The sequence below is a fragment of the Thunnus thynnus genome, chromosome 5 (assembly GCF_963924715.1).
Source record: "Thunnus thynnus chromosome 5, fThuThy2.1, whole genome shotgun sequence".
NCBI lineage: Eukaryota > Metazoa > Chordata > Actinopteri > Scombriformes > Scombridae > Thunnus > Thunnus thynnus.
Genome location: NC_089521.1, coordinates 31,717,994 through 31,743,498, shown reverse-complemented (window position 1 = coordinate 31,743,498; position 25,505 = coordinate 31,717,994). Strand labels below are relative to the sequence as shown.

Sequence of the window (25,505 nt, the reverse complement as noted above, 5' to 3'; positions counted from 1 at the left end):
GCTGGGAGAGGCCCCGGCTGTCCCAAACCGCACCGCCTGCGCATGCGCTGTGCTCCGCGGCTTCACCACATTGAGCCTGCTGAACTCTCGGAAGTTTAGCCAAGTTGCAGTGATTTAGCCCAACAGGCTAGCAGCAGAAAGGACGGCGAGACCCGAGCAAACTTGCTTTTCAGGGAGGAAAAAGTGTATTTGGACGGAACCTCGCACCCCGCAGTGAACCACGGAGGACTATCGATGGATTTAAACCGTTTTTTATTGTTTCATTCGCGCAAACACGAGCGTTAGACACCTTTGAAAGAAGTTGTGATTGTTTTTTTTGGCGCTCTAGCAGCGCAGAGGAAAGATGGAGGCTCTGCTGGTGTAGCAGCGGGCTAACGCTAGCTGGCTTGTTGGGTTAACTGGCCAGCGTCGTTTTTTGGGGGAAGAGAGAGAGACAGAGAGAAATCGGAGCTGCTTCACAACTGTCTGAATGTCCGAAAAGTTTGGATGCTTTAATTCAACAAACTGACGGTGCCTTGTAAGTATGGCTTCATGAAATCGGCGGTTTATTTACATTTAGAGAGGTGTTCCCGGGACGCTAACTGTAGCCTCGGAGCTAATTAGGTAGCTGAAATCTGTGTTAGCTTATTCAACCAGCAGAGAGGTCAGTTAGCTCTGTGCTAACTAGCTGCCATTACACTATCACACCACACTGAGGGGAATGAAGCTCCGGCTAATCACAAAGTTACTCCAAACTGTAGTTGCCGCTGTACTTAACTTGTCCAAACTTGTGTAAGTTAGTTAGCAGTGCTGCCTGAGTGACTTAGTGTTGCTGAACAGCTGCTCCTGCTGTCTGATTTGTTCATTTCTGTGTTTATTTGACTGCCGAGCAGCTCGGCTGGTAAACACCCATACATGGTTAACTGGGAACACACCGCTCACACACCGTGTATGGACGTTTACTAGTTACTGGAAAGTGATAGTGAAAACTAGAGTAATGCTGCCCCATTGTGTCCTACACAGACTTAATTAAACCTGCTATCACAAGGCATGTTCAACAGGCCTGCAGTGTCATTACTGATTAAACTGATTCATTTTATAGGTAGTAATGTAGTTTATAATATGTGTAAAGTTATGTGAAATGCCAGTGACAAGCTACCAGAGCTTAAAGGCTAGGATCTCAATTTTAAAAGCGTGTCCTAAAACAACAGTCAGGTGTACATATGAACAGTGAAAGAGGTTTTCCTCCTGTTCATACTGGCTATTAAAAGATCCCCTTCAAAATGTGCTTTCAGTGTAAGTGATGGAGGCCAAAATCCACAGTGTGTCCACACAGTCATTTTGTGCAGAATGCATTTAAAAGTTTATTTTAGGCTTCAGCAGTCTGAGTTAGTCATATCAAGTGGATATCTGCCACATTTACTTTTACTTTTTTAGCATTAAATTCCCTCTTTGTGTTTCCTTGGACAGTGTTTTCCTGTCGAGCTGTGGTGGAAATACAGTAACAGCAAGGCTAGGTCAAAACCTAGTATGTGGCTGCACCATGTATGAAACACTAGAGGGCTTTTAAAGGGCCCGTGAAATGAAAAATACATTTTCCTTCTTCTAATCCTGTGTTAACTGTTCTGTTATTTCTTGCTATATGCCAATTATATGTAGGAGTCATTTTTGAATATTTTTACATCAAAATCCCTGTCTTTCCTCTCTTCCTGTAAAACGGTTTCAAATGTTTGATGATTCATCCTGAAGTCAGGGGCGCTTACAAAAATTCATCCAATCAAATATGACTTTGGGCGACCAGCTAACCGCACCCATCATATAAAACCACACTTGACCGCTTGTGGGTCGTAGTAGCTAACAGAGCAATATGGAGAGAGAGATGGGAAGAGATGTGTGTTTGGATATCAGTGGGCAAAAACTTTCCTAAACAGTGTGGTTGAGGTCTAATTCATTCATCTCTCCATCATCCTCCTGATCTAACAACAGGTTTGGGTGTGTGTGTATGGAGCCAACAGTCCTCTGTAGCACCGTTTCTCTCGGCAGTTATAGCGTATAGCGCTAAACTTGCTAAGCCCTGCCGATCTCAGCAGTCCAATCAAATATGAAGGATTTGATTTGAATCCCTCTTTTAACTGTACATCACTCAAATATTCTGTTTCACTGGGATATACGTCACAGTACAGAAGCTAAAGACGCTGTAACTTCTGTTTCACTGGCGCTGCATCCGAAACCACATATTATACTCTTCACTAGCTACCAAATATGTGTACTATCATTCAACATACTTCTGTGTGAATAAACAGTAGTATGTATCTTTTTGGATACTCACTTCCTGGGAGCCTCTTTGCCAGTTTGAGACGTGTAACCATGGTAGCCGGTGCCGACCATAAAGTCTGAACTAATTTAAGAAACATCACACCTAGCAAAGTGAAACCATCCACTTTCACTTAAATTGAAGCATTACTGACGTTACGCCAGAGCTGCCTTGGTCACTGTCCACCATTGTCTGTTAGGTTGTTGTTGTCACTACTGCATTGCATTATGGGATATGCATGCATACTATAATATTTCCCCGTAAACAGTATGCAATTCACATACTATTGGTTACATACTGAGGTTTCACATACTGTTAGCTTACTAAATAGCGTGTTAGGGCGGATGCAGCCAGAGACTTTTTGAAACAGATACAGGAAGTAGCAGCATTCAGCTGACCAATGGTGTAACTTTATCACTCAGCGACACACTCAGTCAGTCTCGGACATTCGTGGTTATAGGGCTGCTCCTGCTGATGCGGTGCGGCCAAAAAGAGGGACTTTAGCGCTAAAAAGACTGTAAGGTTGAAAGATATCTACTTGATTTGACTCATTTGGACGCTGAAGCTTCATATTAGCTTCAGATAAACTTTTAAATACATTTTCACACAGAAGGAGGACTGTGGATTTTGTCCCCCATCACTTCCATTGTAAGTGCATTATGAAGGGATCTTCTAATGGTCAGTATGAACAGGAGGAATGATTACAGCAAGAAAAACACGTTTCACTGTTCATTTGGGCTCTTGACTGTTGTTTTAAGACAGACTAGAAAAAATTGTGAACTCGTCCTTTAAAGCGATGCCTAAAGTTTTTGTTTTCTGTCCGAAATCCTAAAACTTTGCTGCGATATGAGCTGGAGAAAAACAAACATCTCAAATATTTAAAAAAGCTGGAACTAACAAATGAGGGTTTTTTCACTGTTTCTGTGTCTGTCAGTCAACTACGGCTGTGAGGATCAACTGATTAATCAATACGTGAACGAACAAACACACATCCATCCTCCGATGTCAGTTTCTGCAGCGTCTCAGATTTTCTGTTTTTCTCTGATTTCTATCTTTGTAAACTGAGTATCTTTTGGGTTTCTGACTGTCGCTGGTTAATTAAAAAAAATAATCGACCAGTGCTGCAACAATTATTTTCACGATCAATATTACTGTTATTTTTTTGATGAAACTTTTGCTCTACAAGACTTTGGAAAATAGTGAGAAAACGTCCTCCAACTTCCCAGAATCCAAAGTGGCTTCTTGTAAAGGCTCTTTGTGTCTGACCTACAGTCCAAAACACAGACTTTCCGTTCACAATAATCTAACACAGAGAAGCAGCAAATCTTCAGAAACTTTTATTAAACTATAAATTCATTTTAATTTCAGCTCTGTAACCAACAGATTAATTGATAATACTACCATCCCTACAAGTCATCAATTAGAATTAAATATTTCTGCACCAGGGGCTGCAAATAACACTTATTGTCATTATAAATGAATAATTTTGTTAATAAAATGTGAAGAAATAGTGAAGAAATGTCTTCTTGTTTTCTCAGAGACCACAGTGACGTCTTCAGTTTGTTTTGGTCGACCAACAGAAGCTAAAAATAATCTGTTTTTACAAAAAGTAAACTTTCACTTTTTATCTGAATAAACGGACTAATCGTTGCAGCTCCACATTTGATGTCTTTCAATGAACTCGTGTTGATGTGATTAGTTGATTAATTGATTAGTTGATCAACAGAAAATGATTTGATAGTCAGTTAACTGTTTATTAATCAAAACCTTCAAATATTCTCTGTTACAGTTTATTTAATATCTCAGATGTTCTGCTTTTATCTGTAGTTATGAACTTAATATTACAATAGTTGCCAACTAGTAAATTAATTGACAGCTATTTTGATAATGATTAATTGTTTTGAGCTTTTTTTTTTTTTTTAAGAAAAATTCTCTTTCAGCTCCTTAAATGTGAATATTTTCTGGTTTCTTTAGTCCTCTGTGACAGTAAACTGAATAATGAGACATTTGAAGATGTCATGCTGGGCTCTGAGGAACAGTGATCAACATGTTTCACTGTTTTCTGGCATTTTATAGACCAAACTGGTGATTGATTAATAAAGAAAATAATCAACAGTTAAATTGATAATGAAAATAATCATTAGTTGCAGCTCTGCTTAATATATGTTGACTGTTGGTCGGACATAACAAGACATTTGAAGACGTCATCTTGCACTCTGAGAAACCAAAAGACATTTTTCAGTGTTTTACGACATTTTATTGAATAAATACTTCATCAATTAATGGAAGAATAATGAACAATGGCGGTCCCCTCGGCCTGCTGCTGCCTGTGCAGCAGTATCATCTTCGTCCTCTTCTTCATCTTTCTGGTTTATGGCGGGTGGCAACCAGCGTTAGGGTGCATTACCGCCACCGATGCCAGCTATGTTAGAATGAATTCATGCTACAGAAATACCGATAGCAGCACCGTTTGTCCAGGAGCTCGTCAGTATTTTGGTACTGACCAGGGCCCGACTGATACTGCGTTTTTGGGGGCGATACCGATATTAAATGTGATTATCAAACACTTGTGATAAGATATGTAATGGAGGCGTGATATTTTACAGTTCAACAGTAAACTTTATTGTATAAAATGATAAATGAAACAGTGAAATTCACTGGAAATTCAATGATTATAAATTACTATAAATAAAAAACATGAACATATATATTAAACTTGAATTAAGAAAAAGGATCAAATATACAAAATAAAAACAAATATCGGTGCAGATCAGACAACATATATGCCGATGCCGATATATCTGTGACAGGCCGATATTGACCGATAATATCAGCTGACCAATATATCAGTCAGGCTGGCACCAGTTTAGTACCAGTTCTTCATACCCATCCCTCGTTTCATCCCTGTGCAGTTCACACATCTGTAGTCCTGAAACATCAGTCGATCAGCAGAAGGTTAATCAGCAGCTAATTTACAATTAATTCTTCACAGGTTTGAGCTTCAGTTCTGTTTCCAGATGTCTGACTATCATAGTGAACTGAGTTTATAGACTTTACTTTGATTGACTTTTTCACAATTTTCTGTCAGTTTATAGACTAAATGAGAAAATAATGTGCACATTACACGGTCCGACATAACCGATGGACTGATTGGCCGTCACTGGCTCGGCCAATCAGAGTCATGAGTAAATCCCTTTTAAATACAATCTTTCCCGCCCTGGCATCACTCATCCGTCGTACTCATTGTCATATTTACGGGTCCATGAAACAAACACACGACGCTACATAATAAACAGTTCAGCTCCGTGTCTCTAGCAGACAGAAGGAGCTTCAACTGAACACAAACAAACATCTAACGAGTACATTTCTGCACACAAGAGTTTATTATCAAGATCGTCCACACTCACTGAAATGTTATTATAATAAATTCTCTCTGAGAATTTGATCCAATATGTGCCTAATTTTATATTTTTATATTTGTGTAGTAGATCAACATTATATATCTGTAACTAAATCTAAAGGGAACTTCACTGTTGTAGATATTATGTACACAATGAATAAATCACCAAAATGATGGTTGTTATAAGTTATTTTCATTTTTTGGCTGCTGGACCAGTAAAAATATACAAGATGCCAGTAAAACTGTGATCTACCGGCCAAGCGGGTCAGATCACATCAACGTTACACTGCATTAACTGTTCATTTAAATTTACAGCTGCAATGATTAATCAATCGGTCAATCGACGGAAGATTAATCTGCAACTATTTTGATAAGAGATTCATTGTTTCAGTCAAATGTGAAAGTTTGCTGCTTTTCTTTGTCATTTATGTCATTAATTTAATGAACAAAATAAACAAATTAAAGACTTAATTAATCGACAGCCATTTTTATAATCATTTTAGTTCGTTTTTAAGCAAAATCGCCCAAAAATGAGCTGGTTTCAGCATCTCAGATGTGATGATTTAATGCTTTTCTTTGTCATATATGACAGTAAACTGAATATCTTTGAGTTATGAGCTGTTGATCAGACAAAACAAGACATTTAAACACACAGACTTTGACTCTGGGAAGTTATAGCAAGCAACAGTTCATCAATAAATCAATAATTAAAATAATAATCTGTTGGATTCCTTCACACGTTTACATGTTTTCAAACGTACCAGCCGCCCTCAGACGAGCACCTACAGTAACTGATGAAGCACGTTGCGGGCAGAGAGTTTGTCTGAACGTATAAACTGTTTGTAGATTTCACAAGTCGTCTTGCTCACTCATGTTTAGAGTTTGAGTCATATTTTTTAGCCCAAAAAAGCCAAACATTCATTGTTTCCAGCTTGTTAAGCTTAAACATTCGCTGCCTTTCTTCGTCGTATGTGACAGTAAAGCTATTATAATATATAATATGTTCAGGTTTTAGTCTTTTGCTCGGACTAAACGAGACGTCGCCCACATGTTTGCTCAAATGATTCATTCGTTAATGAAGAAATGAAGCAACAGATTAATCAATAATGAAAATGTTTGCAGCTCCTCCTCTTGCTCATGTTATCTGTGAATCTGTGTGTCCAGAAGTGCAGTTCATGTGTGCAGAGCAACAAAAGCATGAGTGTCCCTCAGGCTCTGAGGATGGAACCAGGGCTACTGGAGGCAGGATCTAGGTGAGCCAAAACCTCCTACACACGCACACGCACACACACACACACACACACACACACGTTGGGCTTTAATATCAACTCTTAACGTCTCTTTTTTTTTGTTTGTCCCCCCCCCCCCCAGACATCAGATGGTGCTCTGAAGAAGCCATGGGTAGCTGTTTAAGCTGTCCAGAGAAAGAGTCAATTCCAGATAATCATCAAAGTAAATTCAAGGTGAGTTCGTGCCTCTGCCTGCCCCAACAGCGACCTCAGAGTCAGGAGGAGTCTGTCAACACACACCCTGGATTATTCACTAATGACTGTGGTCAGGACGTTTCACAAACTCGGCTCATTACTCTTTCTCAATCTCCCAAAGGGGTTTTTTTTTCTTCTTCTTTCTGTCAGAGCTTCACCTCAACATTGTCTCACTTTGCTTCTGTTTGATTTTACGCCCACGTAGTCAAACAGTAGGAACGCTTCATGTGTCTGCCTTAAGTTTTTTATGAATATTTGATTTAGTTTTCTTGAATAATTACAACAAAACAAGGTGGATGTATACGATCATTTCATCAGATTTACTGAGTTTAAACTGTTGGTGGTTTCAGTAACTCACTCAGTCTATGAACTGGTGTAAGGAGCCCTTTAGTAAATCATCGTTTGCACAGACTTGCAGAAAACACATTTCATCATTTAACACTCAGGTGGAAACAGTTTTTACTGATGGATCAGTCATGTTGTCGTGAATGAGTGTCAGTGTTTTGTTTTGTTCAGTTCAGTTTGTATTTGCTTGTTGAGTCTGGAGCTGCAACGATCAGCTGACGAATCAATTAATCCATCAACAGAACATGATCCAGTATCTATTTTGATAATCGGATAATTGTTTTGTGATTGTTTGAAGCAGAAATGTCAAATATTTGCTGGTTTCAGCTGCTTGGATGTGATGATTTGCTGTTTTTCTTTGTCATATATGACATATATTCATTTCTCAAGTATTTTTTGTGGTGGCTGAAAAACAGTGAATGCTGTTATTTTATCATTTCATTGACTGAACGATTATGCAACAAGATAATCAGCAAATGAACCGGTAATGATAATAATTGTTAGTTGCAGCTCTAGTTGAGTTTAGTGTATTTTAAATGCTCCTCGGGGACAGAGAATAACATTAGCTCAGAATGTAAACAGTGTGGCAGTGTAACATCCTATCACACTAAATATGTCCTCACACTAGTAAACACTAGATAAACTCTGTAATGATAACAGTGTGTAATGTGTTGGTTGTGGCTCGTAGTGATGAACCTACAGAGACTCTGCAGCTCCTCTCGGCTTTACGGAGCTTCATAGTGAGTTTCAGCTCGTTGTTTATCTGTCCGGCTGCAACTTTACTGTTTTAGTTCACTCTCAGCGTCTCATAGCGTCGTTTTCAGAGAAAAAGCTGTAAAAACTCACTGTACACTACCTGCTCAGCACCAAAACAGACACAGTTAGCTGTAGACTAGCTGGTGAACATAGTGGAGCATTTAGCAGCTAAAGAGCCAGATATTTACCTCAGGAGTTGCTAGAGAGCTGAAAGAGAGTGAATATTGGACAGAAACATGACTCCATATGACATAAACAAGTGGACACAACATCAGTTAGTCGCTCCACTGACCAGTGTTCCCAACGGGATTTCTCCAGTAAGAATATTTCCTGTAAATGGTCGTTGTCGTTCAGTTTTAATGTTTTGTGTTCTTTCATTTTTGTTAAACCCAGGTGATCAACGTGGACGACGATGGGAACGAGCTGGGCTCTGGTGTGATGGAGCTGACCGACGCCGAGCTGGTCCTCCACACCCATCGCCGTGACGATGTCAGGTGGCCTTACCTGTGCCTACGGCGCTATGGCTATGACTCCAACCTCTTCTCCTTTGAGAGCGGCCGACGCTGCCAGACGGGCCAAGGTACGTCTGTCTTCTTTAGTCTACAAGTTTATCCTGGTGGGAGGAAGAGGAGGAGGAGGACAGAAGATGAAGGCTGTAGCTTCCAGCCTCTTGGTTTAAGTAGAGTCAGCAGCAGCAGCAGCAGCAGCAGCTCTGGTTTCATGTGCACTTTGTTTAAAAAGGAAGATGATGTGTTTGTTGAAGCAGAATCAGGTTTATTGCCAAGTAGGTTTGCACATAAAAGGAATGTGCTTTGGTGTTGTTGTGGTGCGTAAAAATATATACAAAAAGTTAATTAATCCTAAATAATATAAAAGTGAGAGGAGCTGCTACAGGTTTAAATTTAAAATATTAAAGAGAGAAGAGATGAAATGAAAAGATTGACCAGGAGTAAACAGTAGATGCAGTGTGCATTAATTATTATTAATAATAATAATACACGTAGCATTAATGTAAAGCATCATGTAAGATCCCAGATGTGAGGTTGTGGGGTTTTTATGTTAATATAACATGTAATGTCCATTGGGGGGGGGTGTGGAGTCTGTGTCAGTGGGGGTGCCGGGCCTTGTTGATGAGGCCGGCTGCAGACAGGAAGTGGCGAGAGGTTTTAGTCTTGACAGACAGCAGCTGGAGAAAGACTATAGAGAGAAAACTGCAGGTGATCGTCTAAACAATATGGAGATTGTAATAAAGAAGGAAAGAAAGTCGTCTCCTGCTCAGACTGTTTGTCAGCAGTAAACATGCAGAACACAACTATCTTAAAGTCTCACTGCACTCAAAAAATATCTTCTTCAAGCTTCATGTGCAGAGTTTGTTTTCATCTGCTGAAAGTAGAAAGTTTCTCCGAACTCATTGAAAATCAGATTTTTTAAGGGGCGGGGCCTACGAGCAGGATCTGTGACATCACGACTAGTTTTGAAAGCCGGTCGTGGTTGATATTCACCTTACACAAGTGTGATGTGGAAACTTGAAGCCTCTAATGAGAGAATGAACTTTACTGTGAAGTAGGAAACATCTTGTGTCCAGCTGTTAAACTTCTGAGATGAAATTTAATGTATTTTCATATATTGTGGAATTTTTAATGAGGTAGAAGGAGTAGATGACATTTTAAAGATTTTAACGTTGTAAATTTGAACTAATCAAACACACATTATTGTTCCAAGCAGAGTTTTTTTGTCTTAATACATGTCTGAAGAGGAATCTTTAAAATGATTGGTGTGCTCACAGTGATAAGATGTTGATGTTTAGCATGTCCACTATATTAGCTTAGCGTGTTAGCATGCTAACATTTGCTAATTAGCACTAAATTAAATGTCATTAGTTTTGCAGCTATTTGGTCATAAAGTAAACTATTGAAACAGTCAGAGGATCAAAGTTGTGTGAATCAAATAGTTGAGATATTTGAATAAAGAGTTGAAATGTGTACCTGCTGGTGGCGCTAGAGGGAAAGGTCAGAGGTCAGACTGTGTTTGACATGTTTGTGGTTCTGCTGTATTCCCACGCTGTCATACGGATGACGTGCAGACAGCGGGGGGTTTGGGAGGGGGTCAGTAGGTCCGAGGGTTCGGTAAGTCTCAGTGTGTTCCCTTCTCATCCGCCCACCCCACCCCCCCCCAACCAGCCAATACTGTGATCAGACGTCCAGTATTGATTATTACAGTACTGATTATCTGTAAACGATTGTGTGTGTGTGTGTGTGTGTGTGTGTGTGTGTGTGTGTGTGTGTGTGTGTGGGGTGGGACAGGAAGTAAAGCCTGTGTTAGTGTTGTTTCTCCCTGCGTGCAGTCGCCTGGTTTGTCCCTCACGTGTTGCCGTTACTGTGGTTTTTCCCTCCTCGTCTCCTCGTAGTTCTTCCCTCGGTCCAGCCTGTCGTCTGACGGGGAGCTGAAGCTTCAGATTATTGTCATTATTGATCATTCACTGCATGTTTTTGATCTGTAATGATGATTTCTGTTGTTAAAGTGTCCTCGACCCTGTGAATGGGCCTCATTTAACTTAATATTTATTATAGTTAAAGGTTATAAAAAGTCAAACATGAAGACATAACATTGGTGAGAGCTCAGTGTAGAGCTTTCCTGATTGGTCGATTTATCCAATCAACAGAAAATGAACTATTTTGATTAGTTATTAATCATTTAAGTGATGAGTTTTTTTAAGCAAAACTATCAAACGTTTGATGGTTCCAGCTTTTCAAATGTGAAGATTTGTGTTTTTTCTGTTTTTATTTTGAGTTGTGGACTGTTACTCTGATTTAAAAAAATCAATTTGAAGACGTCACCTTTGGCTTAAAGAAAATATAACGTTGTCACTTTTTTTAAATTATTTTTATAGACTGATTAATTAGTTGAGACAATAATTAACAGATTAACGCTGCAAACAATGATTATTATCATTGATTTATCTGTCAGTTATTTTTGTAAGTTGATGTAAAACCAAAACATGTCTTAAAATCCGGGGTTTTGTCTTCAAATCTCTTAATTTGTCCGACCAACAGTCCAAAGACATTCAGTTTATGATGATATAAAACAGAGAAATGCATTAAATCCTCATATTTTTACTTTACAAACACTTAAAATTATTTAATTACCCAAATTGATGGAGATTTTTTTTCTGTTGGCTAATAGTTATAACACTGAAAATGAAAATAATCTTTATTTGCAGTCTTCAGTTTTTACAGAAGCCAATAAAAGCAGAATAATGTATTTATTCTGATATAAAACAGAATGAAGTGTCTCTGTTGTTAAGTTGTCACCTGGTTAGAAAACAATCACTTTCTGTTAATTGACTTGTCATTATAACAGCAGTATAACTGAGTATAAAAGATAATAAAATGTATATATGTTGTTATATGTGCAGTAATTGACTCCAGGCTTCATGTGGAGTTTTGAGAAGATAAATCCGTAGCTGAGTTTTCATCCTTGGTCCATTTAGCAGCTTTCTGCCACATTCTGACTTTCTCTTCAAACAGTGAAACTGGCAGCAGATCACTGCCAGTGAAAGAGTCCAAACAGTGAAGAGTCTGCAGGAGGAGGCTCCAACTGTTTGTGTAGAAGGTTTTCAGAGATTAGAGAGAGATGGTGAGAGATGAAGCATGTCTGCTAATATCTGCAGCACAGAGACCTGCTCTCTCCTCAACATGTCTTCTCTGCTTTCTCTCTAGTTTACATACTAAACAAAACTTCATGTGTCCAGTAATGATGTGGATCTTTAAGAGAAGTTTGATGATGTTATTTTTACTGCTGAACAGCAGCTGAGTGTTTTCTTGTATCTGCGGCGTCTTCAGGTATCTTCGCCTTCAAATGTTCCCGAGCCGAGGAGATCTTCAACATGCTGCAGGAGGTGATGCACAGCCACAGCATCAGTGTGGTGGAGGAGGCCGTGCTGGAGCCCAACCACCAGGCCGCTCACACTCCTGCAGGTACACACACACACACACACACACCTTATACACACTCCTGCAGGTACACACACACACCTTATACACACTCCTGCAGGTACACACACACACCTCATACACACTCCTGCAGGTACACACACACACCTACCTTATACACACTCCTGCAGGTATACACACACCTCATACACACTCCTGCAGGTACACACACACACCTACCTTATACACACTCCTGCAGGTATACACACACCTCATACACACTCCTGCAGGTACACACACACACACCTCATACACACTCCTGCAGGTATACACACACCTCATACACACTCCTGCAGGTATACACACACCTCATACACACTCCTGCAGGTATACACACACCTCATACACACTCCTGCAGGTATACACACACCTTATACACACTCCTGCAGGTATACACACACCTCATACACACTCCTTCAGGTACACACACACACCTCATACACACTCCTGCAGGTATACACACACCTCATACACACTCCTTCAGGTACACACACACACCTCATACACACTCCTGCAGTTATACACACATTTTGACATTACTGCTGTTTGTTACATGTTTCTACTTTTTCCTCTTCTGAATACTTGAAACATTAAAGTGCACGTGTCTCCCTCTGCGTGTGTGCGTGTGTGCGTGTGTGCGTGTGTGTGTGTGTGTGTGTGTGTGCGTGTGTAGCTCTCGGGTACTCGGTGCCAAACGGTGGGACCCGGATCCCCTCTGTGGGCGAGGCCCCGTCTCACCCCTCCACCCGCCACCCGTCTGTGGCCAGCACCCGTCTGCCCTCTGTGGGAGAAGAGTCCACTCATCCTCTACTGGTGGCTGATGAAGCGGTAAGATGAAGTACTGACTGCAGTACTTCTGCTGACTTTACAGTAAAAGTACACAAGTATTATCAGCTTCATGTAGTTAAAGTATCACAGTACCAGTAGTGTTTGTGACTGTATTATTATATTATGAGATTGTGTTAATAATGTTGTTGTGGCTTCAGGTTCACACCTATGTAAACACCACGGGGCTCCTGGAGGAGCAGCCCAGCCCGCTGACCGTCACCACCCCGCTGGAGAGTCCCACCTCTCCCCAGTCTCAGTGCCCGCCAACCCCACCGCCTCCTCCCAGGGTCCGCACCGAGCCGCCGGCCCTGCCCCCGCAGCCGGAGCCCCAGGTGCTGCTGGAGCCGCAGGGCGTGCGCTTCGTGCTGGGCCCCACCCCCGTTCAGAGGCAGCTGATGGAGAAGGAGAAGGAGAAGCGTCAGCAGGAGACGCAGGAGGTCGAGGAGCCCCGAGAGACTAACGGCCACACGGAGGAGGCCCCCGCTGAGGCCGAGCCGACCCCCCTACACTCCAACGGCTCCTCGTCCAATCCAGCCACGGCTCCTCGACGCCACCGCCCGCCCCCACTCACCCCCGACCTGCAGAATGTCAACAACTCAGCCCAGCGGCGCACCGCCCTGCTGGACTATGAGAACCTGCCGGCGCTGCCGCCGGTGTGGGAGGCGAGGAAGCCGAGCTCGGAGGAGGAGGAGAACTGCAGCCTGAAAACGCCGTCGCTCAACGGCTACAACCACCAGCAGCAGCAGCACAGCCTGCTGCACCACTCCTACTCCCACCCGCTGTCCGCCGCCCTCGAGTCCTCGCACAACTACGTCAACACCGAGAACGTGACGGCGCCGCTCAGCGCCCACCGGCCCGACACGGCCCGCCGCCGCACCGACGGACCCACCATCTTCAACTTTGACTTCCGCCGGCCGCCGCTGCCGGGCCACCCGGAGCCGCCCAAAACGCTCAACTACATCGAGGTGGAGATGGACAACAGCTGCGGCAACAAAGGCGCGTCGGACGGCAGCAACCCCCACACGCCGCGCACCCCCACCTCCCCGCTGCCCCCCACGACCCCCACCCGCCGCACCGAGCTCTACGCCCTCATCGACATCGAGCGCACCGCCGCCATGTCCAACCTGCAGAAGGCCCGGCCGCGAGACGACGGCACGTCACGCAAGACGCGGCACAACAGCACGGAGCTGCCCACCAAAAGCACTGTGTGACCCCGCCCCCTTCCCCCCTCCTCCCCCTCCCTCCCTCCTTCCTCCCCTCACCTGCTCACACACACACACACACACACGTGCTTTTTTTCAAGTACCAAACTTTATTGTCCACAGCGGAGACGCAGGAAGAGACTCGCCTGAGAAAGTCTTACAATGAGTTACCTGACTTCTTCTGTGGTCACCTGGTGATGAACACGTATAGCAGTTTGTTCCTCTGGTGACGTGATACCTCCTCTTCACCGCACAGAGCGTGGTGGTGATGATGATGATGATGATGATGATGATGATGATGATGATGATGATGATGACTGCATTCCTCCCTCTCCTCCTTATATGGTACAAATCAGTATTACTGAACAAAGCATTCCATTTAGCTCTTTTTATATGATTCACTACATGCTGCTGTAAGTTCATGGTACACTACATTATGTTTCTGACTATGTACAGTAGATTCTGGCACAATAAATGTCTGTTCTGTTTTTATTTGTACTCTGTGGAGAAGACGACTCGCTTCACTCTTCATCTGTGTGTCGACTCAATTAGAAGTGATTGATTGGAAGGTTTTATTTTGAAAAGAGAGAAAGAATCGGTATTAATCTAAATCAATAGAAACAAGTCCGTCTTTAATTAGAAATAATTAGAAACGTTGAGATCACATGACTCGACTCTTCATCAGCTGACTCACTCTGCTTTATTCTATTGATCAGTCATGTGACTTATAGATCAATATTAATATTAAGTGAACAGAAGCAAAAGAAAAGTTTAAAAATAATATTTAGTTTAAATTTATTTATTTTCAGGTAGAAAATTTAAAAGTTTCTCAGCAGAACTTTTTTCTTTTTCTTATTTAAAGGATCATTTGACAGGTGATCAGACTGATCGATTCATCTCAGACTGGATTGATTGATTGATTATCTTTTTGTAACTCGAATGTTCAAGTTTAAATTCTTCATCTTGACTTTTAGCGTCTGATTATATAATTTGAGCAACAGGATTTTTTTTTAAGGTTTAAACTCTGAATCATCAGTGTGTTTCTAGACTGTAGGAACTAAATTACTGCAGATTAACCTCGTTAATCTGTCGGATTAAATATGTGTCATAATAATCAAACAAAAAATGTGTGAATTGAAAGTGAATCATCTTCAATTTATTCATTTTACTTGATTCTTTGGAGATTTTGTTCAATTATTATGATACAAATTTAATCCCATATTAACCCCAATCTTAATTTTTGAAGCTCTATTAACTGTTTTGAACAGTTTTAATAACAGAAGACGCTGCTTCCTGAGTTTTTATGGTCAGATTCTCGGTGCTGGAAACCAGTTTGTCTACTGGCGACTTTTTAGTCATTTTAATTTGTTTTAATCTGAGTTCAGATTGAATCGTTTGAAACACGAGGACGCGTCGCTCCGTCTAATCTCTTCTTGTAAAAAGCTGATCGGCTTTTCTTTTGGTGATTTTTTTGGCTTGTGAAAAATGCAAGACGCCAGAGTTTAAAGAATTATTTTTCTTATCGTTTGGAGCCGAACCAGCAATGAATCTACTTACAAGTAGTGTGTGTGTGTGTGTGTGTGTGTGTGTGTGAGTGTGTGTGTGTGTGTGTGTGTGAGTGAGTGTGTGTGTGTGTGTGAGAGAGAGCCTGAAACATCTTATTCCTTTGTCTTTGTGTCCAAAAACGTTTAAAAACACATCAGTGAGCCAAACCGCTGCACTGGGTGACACGTTTCTTCATTACGATGCTCCAAAGACTCAAAACGGTGTCGAGTTTTTCAGTCTCTGGAAAGTATTCGCGTGTCTGTCTAGGTAACCCTAGATCTGTGAAACTCTCGCTTAATTCGTACGCGTCGTTTCCACAAAAAACACGTCAGGATTATCATCTAGACAAAATTAACGTCTGAGTGTGAAGAAACGGGCGTCGTTGAGAACCGCGTCCTCTTCCTGACACGGAAATACTTTCCAGAGAGTGAAAACTTGATCACTGTTATTAGTCTTTGGAGACGTTTCTAAATAAACTAAAGTAACTGAACTCTTTATGATGAAGGAACGTGTCACCCAGTGCAGCGCTGTGACTCACTGATGGAGGTCTACGGCACAGAGGAATCAGATATATCAGACTTTAGATACACACATTATACTTGTAAGTAGATCAGTTTATTGTTGGTTTATTGTTAGATTTGTTGACAATAAGAAAAATATATAAAATCAGCAGATTGATCCTTTAAAGTTTTATTTTGAAGAGTAAATATGTCACGACTGAAGGAAACGTTTCAGGTTTTTATTTCAAGGGAAGCAGTTTGGATCAGAGGGAGGAAGTGTGTCTCCATGACAACAAGCATCCACCTGCTGAAGAGACCCTGACCTGTGACTCCACTGAGGAGGAGGAGGAGGAGGAGGAGGAGGATGAGGAGTGTGGATCCAGTCAGTTTAAAGGTATAAAACAGCCTCAGTGTGGTTTTAATGCTAACGAGAGAACAAACAGTCCTGCTGCAGATATGAAGCTCATCGTGTTCAGACGTCTGGTCGCTGTCGTCGTTCTTCATGTTCACACTGAGCAGAAGATCCTTCTGAGAGCGACTTCAGTGTCAGTGATGAAGGACACGATTCACAGTCGCTCTCTGTTTAAATGATCTGAGGATTCATCGGTCACAGTTTAACAAATCAATCTCTTAAAATTAACGTCTGATTTTGTGCTTCAACAGACCGACTATAAGATACGAGGATGAGAATCGTTTGGATTTTATCAACACTAGTAGTATTATTGATGCTCCTTATTGGTTTTATTACTAAAATAATGTATTCTTGAAAATTATTAAGATGCATTCAGAACAGGATTAGAATTTATTCACTAATTATTGTTTGTAGAGCAGCAACAGCATCAATATCTCCCTGGAATCTAATCAAAAATCTCTATAATAGTTAATATTCTTGACATCAAACATCTCGTCGTCTGCTGTTGACGTAGATTCACTCTTGATCTGATCTGGTAGTTAAAAGGAGGAGCAGCTGGTCTGAGAGTCTCAGAGTTTGACTAATTGTAAGATAAATGACTCTCCATCAGACTAAAGTTAGTTTGAAAAGCTACTAAAAGGACCCTGAGGTCAGATAGTTTTGGTAAAATTTTTAAAAACACACTTGTATTCAGAGATCTGTGAAGCCTCGGAGGGATCAAGAAGAAAAAAATAACTAATTCACACTCAAGATCTAATAATTCGTGCTCTCGAGTTAACTGAATTCCTCCTCATGTCATTCTCTCATCCTGTGTTCACCTTCACTATGGATCACTTGGATTTAACCCATAAGAACCCCGGACCCAGTTCTCCTTAAAGGAAAATGATGGGGAATATAAAACAGACCACAAGGAACACATTTCTACCTTCAGTGTCAAAGATCTGTAATGTCACATATATGTCACAACGATATTTACTAACTAGTGTGTCTAAGAAATGTGTTCAGAACAGGTTAAATGTAACACAGGACGTCTTATTAAAGCATCAGAATTGTTAAATGGGTTGAAACCTTCCTTTAGTAACACACTGCCGTTTTGGAAGTGATGTCACACATTGTCACATGACTGCACCAGGATGTTCAGTAGATGTCACTGAGGGACTTCATGAGTTAAAATCAAGGATAAAACCAGAACATTTGAAGGGTTGGTGTCACCTGTTTGGGTTCTTCTGGGTTAATGAGGTTTTATTTTGATCTTGGACTAAGATATGTGTTGACACTAAAACACAACTGTTGTCTCTCAGATCCTTTAAACGTATCCTACGGGATAAAGGCCGTAAACACATTATACATGTATTATATTCTCTTATTACATCCGTAGTCATGGAGCGTTTCCTGGCTGTCTTGGATCAATAACTGATGAAGTTAAAGGGGAAACGTCTTCATCGCTTTCTTCAAACTTCTGGCTGAATAAATGCATTTGGTGCCTTTTACAAGAAGGAGAATTACAGGCAAATGATTAAATCTAGAGCACAAATTACTAAATTGAAAGCCCTAATTAAGTTGAGAGCATCAATTTTACTAAACTGGGAACACTAACTATTAAATTAAGAGCACAAATTACTAAATCAGGAGCACAAATTATTAAATTGAGAGCAGGTATCTGTTATTCTTTCTCTCTTTGATTCAGTGAATTGACGAGAGACTCAAAGAAATGAAGGAAAACTTTTAATTTCATCACAATTTACAACAAATCTGCTGGAAAACCGTACAAAAAGACCATTATTACAATATGCTTATAAAAACTAAACAAATCCACCTTTTCTTTTATATATGTAACCACGTGCACGAGTCGCTGAATATTTACATTAATTAATAAGTGAACCAGTTTATTGATTTTACACCTGACAAACAAAAACGTCCATAAAAAAAGTGAATTTCAAACGAACACGTTTGAGATGCGGCGCGACAAAGACAGTCTGATGATGTCATATTTCTGTTCCCGTTGTCGAGAGTTTAACGAGCGAGGAGTCGTCGTCGGCTCGTCTGATCCACCAGCTTGTGATAATCATCCAGTTTGTCTCGAAGTTTGTTGTAAATCTGAAAAGAAGAAGAAGGTTTCATGTATAAAACGGTTCATTCATGTAGAAGAGGAGGAAGTTACTGCAGTCTGAACACTTCTTAGACCTTTAAAATATTATTTACTGTTATAATATAACATCTAAAAACCCATCCTGGATTACTTTTGATACTATATCTGATTGATAACTTTGGTTTTCTGGCTTAAACTGCTGCTGACTCATCATTTCCTGTTGCTGCTTCACAATAAAAGACCTCAACTGGACAAACCACTGGTGGCTTTTATTGTGAAGCAGCAACAGGAAATACATTGTTCTTCGCTGATGTTAGTTCTGACTTTTTAAATCAGTGGATTAAAAACAGTTTGGAACATTTTACAGTGTAAAAATAACACTGAACGTTCACCGTTATCAGTCAGCTGACATAAACACTGATACTGATTGATCTGTGATCAGCTGATATCAGCCTGATCGATAAATCAGGACACCAACTCATCATCCAGGTAAACTACACCTGTCGATGTCCTGCCGTCGCTCTCAGAACTGCAGATGTCAGACTGATGTCTTGTAAACAAACAAACATAAATACAAACTGCAGATTAATTAATTAACGAGCAGACGTTCAGTTTCTGCTGTTTGTGCTCAAAGTGATATAAATATGTATAATGATGAAGCTGCTGCTAGTGATGCAGGTCTTATTATTTTTGCAAATGTCGGACTAAAAATAGATTTGTATAACCAGGAAGTGTGTTTACAGTTCAGCCCGTAACGTTCAGAGAAACAAAAGTGTTGAAAGTTAAGTTCTCTGGAAGTGTCGATGACTCACGTTGGTGTTGGTCTGCGTCTCGCTCAGCGCCTGCAGCAGCTGGTCGATGGACGTGTACGGCAGCCAGACTAACGCTGACGTTGCAGAGAGAGGCCTCTGTTAAAAACACACACACACACACACACACACACACACACACACACACACGGTCAAAAAAAAAGAGAGGATTAAACAGCTTCCTGCATCACAATCCACTGTCGCACCGTCTCACTGGAGTTTATAGATGTAGAACGTTTCCCGACAGCCGCAAACAGACAGGAAAAAAACTACTAATGTTACAGCAGGAAGTAAACAATATTCAACATCTTTGAACAGGAAATAAAACTTTTTAAAACCTTCTTTCATGAGTAAACTGGGCTCATCTGTATTGTGTCTGTGTACCTCTATTCCAAAGTACTGGTGTCCTCTCCCCAGCAGAGCGTCCACGTACTCCATCACCAGCTCAGCCGCCGCGTCCAGCAGGTCGTAGTTCAGGTAGAGACGCAGCAGAGCGGCTGCATCCACTCCCTGCAAAAAACACAACACAGTGCATGATGGGAAAATAACCAAACTAGAGCTGCAACGATTAGTTGATTAATCGATTAGTGTTTTAAGTCCAAATTCTCTCATTCCAGCTTCTTAAATGTGAATATTTTCTGGTTTCTTTAGTTTTCTATGACAGTAAACTGAATATATTTGGGTTGTTGACTGTTTGTCGGGATGAAACAAGACATTTGAAGACGTTCATCTTGGGTTTTGGGAAACACTGATGGACATTTTTCACCATTTTCTGACATTTTATGGACCAAACAACTAATTTATTAATTGAGAAAATAATCAAAGTTTAATAACTAATGAAAATAATCATTAGTTGCAGCCCTGAAACAGACACAGTCCAGTAGAAGTCACAGACTGCTGCTTCAAAGGGAAACAATCAATAAATGTTATTTTAATGGACAACAGGGCCATTTACAGGCTTTTTCCTGAGCTTTCAACCACATCTCATCATTGGTTCTAATGATTAAGACCATTGAAAGCTTTTTTCTTTCTCCTTGTGTTAAGATTAACTTTCATTCTCAATTCTTAACATTTATTTGTTTATTTCTCGGTAAAATAATAACAAATAATCTGAATAAGAACAAACTTTCATCCACAAAAACTCTTTCCAACAGACAAAAACTCTCAAACATTTTATTGATCTACATCACAGCTGTAACAAGCTGTCGATCGATCAGTTATCTGCTGCTCTGCTGTTCCTGATCGCACCTTATTGGCTGAACTCTCACCTTGTAAGACGTGACCAGCCAATCAGGCAGAGGGACACCATGTGACATCAGCTTGCTGATGACGCAGCGGTGGTGTTGTCCGTTGGTGGAGGGATAACGTTCCAGGTAGGAAGCCAGCAGCCGCCACGCCTCGTCTGTAGCGCTGAACAGACAGAAGAAGAAGAAACAGACGCAAGTTTACACACAGAGACTTGTCTGTTATTGATCAGCTTTTACAAATATTCTGCCTCCTTATAATTATTTCAACTATAAATACACAAAGTTCTGACACTGCAGACTCTCAAAGACATAAAAATAAACTAAATGTAACGTCTGTATCAGACGCATCATGACTGTAACTTTAATCTTCACCTGTCAGTTTAATGGTGGAAATCTGAGTAAAATACTTACAATCTGAATATTATTTTATATTTAAGTCACCATCATGACATCCTTTTGTTCAATATTGAAAGATAAATTTAAAAACATTTGTTTACTTATGGACACGAGCATCACTAAATTGTTATCTGCTATCAAGATAATTACAAATTAAATACAGTAATCATTATCATTATCTAACAATATTAATATTGTTCACACCTGGACTCTTTGGTGTTGACGACAGATGAAAGCTGATTAGCAGCCAACCAGCTCCAAGCTTCATTCTGAGACTCCTCCCCTCCAGACTGAAGCTTAATGCACCTGCAACAACAGACGACAACAGACAGAAAACATCAGTCAGATGACAACAGACAGACGACATCAACAGACAACAGACATTGACAGACATCAATCAGACTCAAAAGACGACATTGACATCAACAGATGACAACAGACATCAACAGACAACACTCAGATATCAGGATTTTGTACTTATAGAACTAAATTAATAAACCTCACTCTACATTTACAACTGTTATCCAAACAAAGATGATTATTTTTAACTGGTGTATTCGTGTCTGTAACAAACTACAGACATTAATGATGATGACAGAGTGTTGCGGTCTTCTGTTCATCTGGTTCTGGTTACCAGTTACAGTTGGTGATTTTCTCGCTCTGGTAATACGAGACTTACTTGAAGGCCAAACCCTCAAAGACGGACGTCAGCGCCAGTTTGAAGCTCTGACAGAGAGACAGAGCGCAGTCAAACAGTCCCGTTTGGACCAATAAGGCCACCATCTCCACTACCGAGGCGCTGCCTGCAAGGACACAAAGAGACGCCAGTTAACTCCAGAGTCAGCTGTACAGGAGGTGTTGAAGGTAAAGGAGGCGTTGAAGGTAAAACAGGTGTTACTGAAGGTAAAGGAGGCGGTGTTGAAGGTAGAAGAGGTGTTATTGAAGGTAAAGGAGGCGATGTTGAAGGTAAAGGAGGCGATGTTGAAGGTAAAGGAGGCGGTGTTGAAGGTAAAGGAGGTGTTATTGAAAGTAAAGGAGGTGGTGTTGAAGGTAAAGGAGGTGTTATTGAAGGTAAAGGAGGTGGTGTTGAAGGTAAAAGAGGTGTTATTGAAGGTAAAGGAGGTGGTGTTGAAGATAGAAGAGGTGTTATTGAAGGTAAAGGAGGTGTTATTGAAGGTAAAAGAGGTGTTATTGAAGGTAAAGGAGGTGTTGTTGAAGGTAAAGGAGGTGTTATTGAAGGTAAAGGAGGTGTTATTGAAGGTTGAGGAGGTGTTGTTGAAGGTAAAGGAGGTGTTATTGAAGGTAAAAGAGGTGTTATTGAAGGTAGAGGAGGTGGTGTTGAAGGTAAAGGAGGTGTTATTGATGGTAAAGGAGGTGTTATTGAAGGTAGAGGAGGTGGTGTTGAAGGTAAAGGAGGTGTTATTGATGGTAAAGGAGGTGTTATTGAAGGTAGAGGAGGTGGTGTTGAAGGTAAAAGAGGTGTTATTGAAGGTAAAGGAGGTGATGTTGAAGGTAAAGGAGGTGTTATTGAAGGTAAAGGAGGTGGTGTAGAAGGTAAAGGAGGTGTTATTGAAGGTAGAGGAGGTGGTGTTGAAGGTAAAGGAGGTGTTATTGATGGTAAAGGAGGTGTTATTGAAGGTAGAGGAGGTGGTGTTGAAGGTAAAGGAGGTGTTATTGAAGGTAAAGGAGGTGGTGTTGAAGGTAAAGGAGGTGTTATTGAAGGTAGAGGAGGTGGTGTAGAAGGTAAAAGAGGTGTTATTGAAGGTAGAGGAGGTGTTATTGAAGGTAAAGGAGGCAGCAGTGTACCAGCGATGGCAGCAGATGGAGGGTGGTGCTGGGCCAGCGTGAGGCGGCTGCGAGCCAACATGTACTCCTTCTCCAGGTCCTTGAGTTCCAGGATGTCGACCTGACGCTTCACTGCAGGAGGAAACAAACACAACAAAGAGATGAACAGATTAAAACACTGCAGCTGCTTTCAGTCCTGACACACACAGGTTAAAAAGGTCTTACAGCTTATTTTTAGCTCTATATTGTCTTTTGTTTATTTTTCTCTTATCTTACATAAAGTACTTTGAAATATCTGCCGTTAAAAGCTGCTGTACAAATAAACTTGACCCTCACATTGATTGATTATCAAACTAGCTTTAAGTAGCTTTCCTGTTGATCAACTGATCCATTAATGGACCAATTCATGCAGCTGTAGATCTTTATATTTGGAGCTTTCAAGCTGTATAATATGTAGTATGATCATCTGTGGTATTACATCCTCGCCCACTAGAGGGAGCTCTCTCCACACAGGAGAACTGTCACTGAATTAAACTAAAGAAGAAACTGACTGGATGAAACCATCATTTAACTCCATCACAGAAAAAGTCCAGTGGGTTGTTTTAATTTGATTATTGTTAGACTAACTTTTAAATAACCATAAATTCTATTAAGACTGAGGACAGGTGCATGATGGGTTTAATGACAACTGTTAAAATAAGTCCAGTCAATTACTCTTTATGTCAGTTAATTGTCAGCAGTGAAGGGTGCTGATAAAGTTTTGATGAAGACAGGTGATCTCACCTGGTTCAGAAGCAAAATCTCCATCAGAGTTCCTCTTTGGAGACACTCCTGGACGCTCGTACTGCAGCAAACACAAAACACACCCAGATTAATTCACATCAACAAGACTTATAATAAAAAAGGATGTTTGTGTGTGTGTGTGTGTATGTGCGCACGTACGTACCACAGCTCCTGAGGTGGGCTGGACGATCCAGGCGTATTCTGGTCTGATGAGACGGAGACAGTTGAGGGAAGCCAGGTAACAGTTCACCTGCTTCTGGAGGCCGAGGTGAGTCCGAACCTCTCGACCCAGACGCATCCCGAACTCAAACATCACCGTCGCCGCTGCACACACACAAACACACACAAGCAGGAAGTGTATTTAACACATTTGTAAGAAAGGTGGTCACATCACATCTTAACTCTTGTCCTGTGTTTATTTTTAGAGACGGTTGACAGATTTAACTTCACGTCTGACTGTTCAGGAGTAGATTTATGTTTTTTTACATTCCTGTTCAGTGAGTACGACTGGTTTCAAACTATTTTATTGAGACAGAGAGTCACCGTCAGTGAGACAGATTACCTTTCCTGTAGTTGTGTCGGTTGATGTGGAAGGCGTAGAGCAGCTCGTAGTAGTTGTGAGCCAGCAGGTCCAGACCTCTGGCCCGAGACTCGATGATACTGACCACCTGTTGAAGACACCACAGGTAATTAACCCTCCGGAGCCCGAACTGTGCTCTCATCTCAGGCTTTTAACGACAGGGTTTGTCGATATTTGTAAAGCCAGGAAAACCATTCAAGCAGTCCTGTAGAGGTCCCAACAGTCTCAGACTACATCGACACTGAGCTGTCTCATTTTAAAATGACCTGAACAACAAAAAAACAGCTTCTCAGTTGGCAAAGTGCATCCCAGCCAACATCTGGTGAAGAAAGAGGCAGAAAGCTGGCTGATAAAAATCTATATTTCGTTAATTGTGATGTCGTTTGACAAAATTAACATAAATCCAGGTTAATGACAGCAGCTGTAATGTATCATCAGCTGTACTGGCATTTAAAAGGAATTAAAGAGTGAAAGTTAAAGACGACTACATTTTGTCTTCTTCACTTTACTGTCACGCAGCTCCTCACTGCAGCTGATACGGTGAAACACCCAGCTGGTGTTTTAACATTTGAAAGACATTTTAAAGATATGATTTTAACTTTAATCTTCTTAGCGGAAGTTCAGACTGACAACAGCCCTGAGTAAAAACATCACGGGGCTGCGTTGGCGGTGATGTGTTGTTTAAAGTACCGGTGAGACAATGAAACGTGATCCAGGAAGTCCAGCTGGAGCTGCAGATTAATGAGTCTGAAGGTTTATCAGAAACCAAAACACTGCACAGAGGTTTATAATCCTCACAGACAGGATCTTACAACTGTGGGAAGTTATTTTATCTTTTGTCATGACGACCGCGAGGTAATCAGTTGAATACAGCGTTCATGTTACAAAATAATCAACCAGGAATGTGATCTTGCATATATATATATATTCAGATGATGTCACATTGTGTTGCAGCAAAAGCTGAGCGTGGTTCAAATGTCTCGGTCTTGCTAAACGACTGTTTGGTTTTGCCGCAGTTCTTGGCGTTGAGCTAATATAACAGAGCTGGTCTGAGCGCAG

At 41.0% G+C, this 25,505-nt stretch overlaps 3 protein-coding genes across 5 annotated transcripts in view; 1 reads left to right on the top strand and 2 right to left on the bottom strand.

Annotated features, from left to right (window-relative positions):
• Positions 1–74: 74 nt before the first annotated feature.
• On the top strand, positions 75–14,798 carry LOC137183580 (fibroblast growth factor receptor substrate 2-like). 2 transcript variants are annotated; one of them, XM_067590737.1, is made up of 7 exons: positions 75–517; positions 6,866–6,946; positions 7,065–7,156; positions 8,672–8,858; positions 12,121–12,255; positions 12,944–13,098; positions 13,257–14,798. In XM_067590737.1, exons 3-7 carry the CDS (start codon positions 7,091–7,093, stop codon positions 14,307–14,309), a joined length of 1,596 nt encoding a protein of 531 aa, XP_067446838.1. In that variant the 5' UTR covers positions 75–517; positions 6,866–6,946; positions 7,065–7,090; the 3' UTR covers positions 14,310–14,798. The 2 variants fall into 2 exon arrangements, with proteins under 2 accessions (XP_067446838.1, XP_067446837.1); XM_067590736.1 differs by having other exon boundaries at positions 6,858–6,946.
• A 3,671-nt stretch (positions 14,799–18,469) lies between these two features.
• Positions 18,470–25,505, bottom strand: part of nup160 (nucleoporin 160) — a 30,489-nt gene continuing 23,453 nt past the window's right edge. For both annotated transcript variants that reach the window (XM_067590734.1, XM_067590735.1), the window contains exons 25-34: positions 24,429–24,534; positions 24,030–24,190; positions 23,867–23,927; positions 23,105–23,215; positions 21,978–22,101; positions 21,503–21,604; positions 20,924–21,065; positions 20,040–20,165; positions 19,659–19,754; positions 18,470–18,854 (exon numbers count right to left, since the gene is read on the bottom strand). In XM_067590734.1, the coding sequence (XP_067446835.1) occupies positions 18,771–18,854; positions 19,659–19,754; positions 20,040–20,165; positions 20,924–21,065; positions 21,503–21,604; positions 21,978–22,101; positions 23,105–23,215; positions 23,867–23,927; positions 24,030–24,190; positions 24,429–24,534 (1,113 nt within the window). In that variant the 3' untranslated portion in view covers positions 18,470–18,770. The remainder of the gene's footprint in view (positions 18,855–19,658; positions 19,755–20,039; positions 20,166–20,923; positions 21,066–21,502; positions 21,605–21,977; positions 22,102–23,104; positions 23,216–23,866; positions 23,928–24,029; positions 24,191–24,428; positions 24,535–25,505) is intronic.
• On the bottom strand, positions 22,107–23,087 carry LOC137183750 (uncharacterized; the record flags this gene model as incomplete). The annotated part of the gene is made up of 1 exon (XM_067591056.1): positions 22,107–23,087. A coding segment is annotated over one exon (981 nt), but the record flags the coding sequence as incomplete, so codon positions are not given.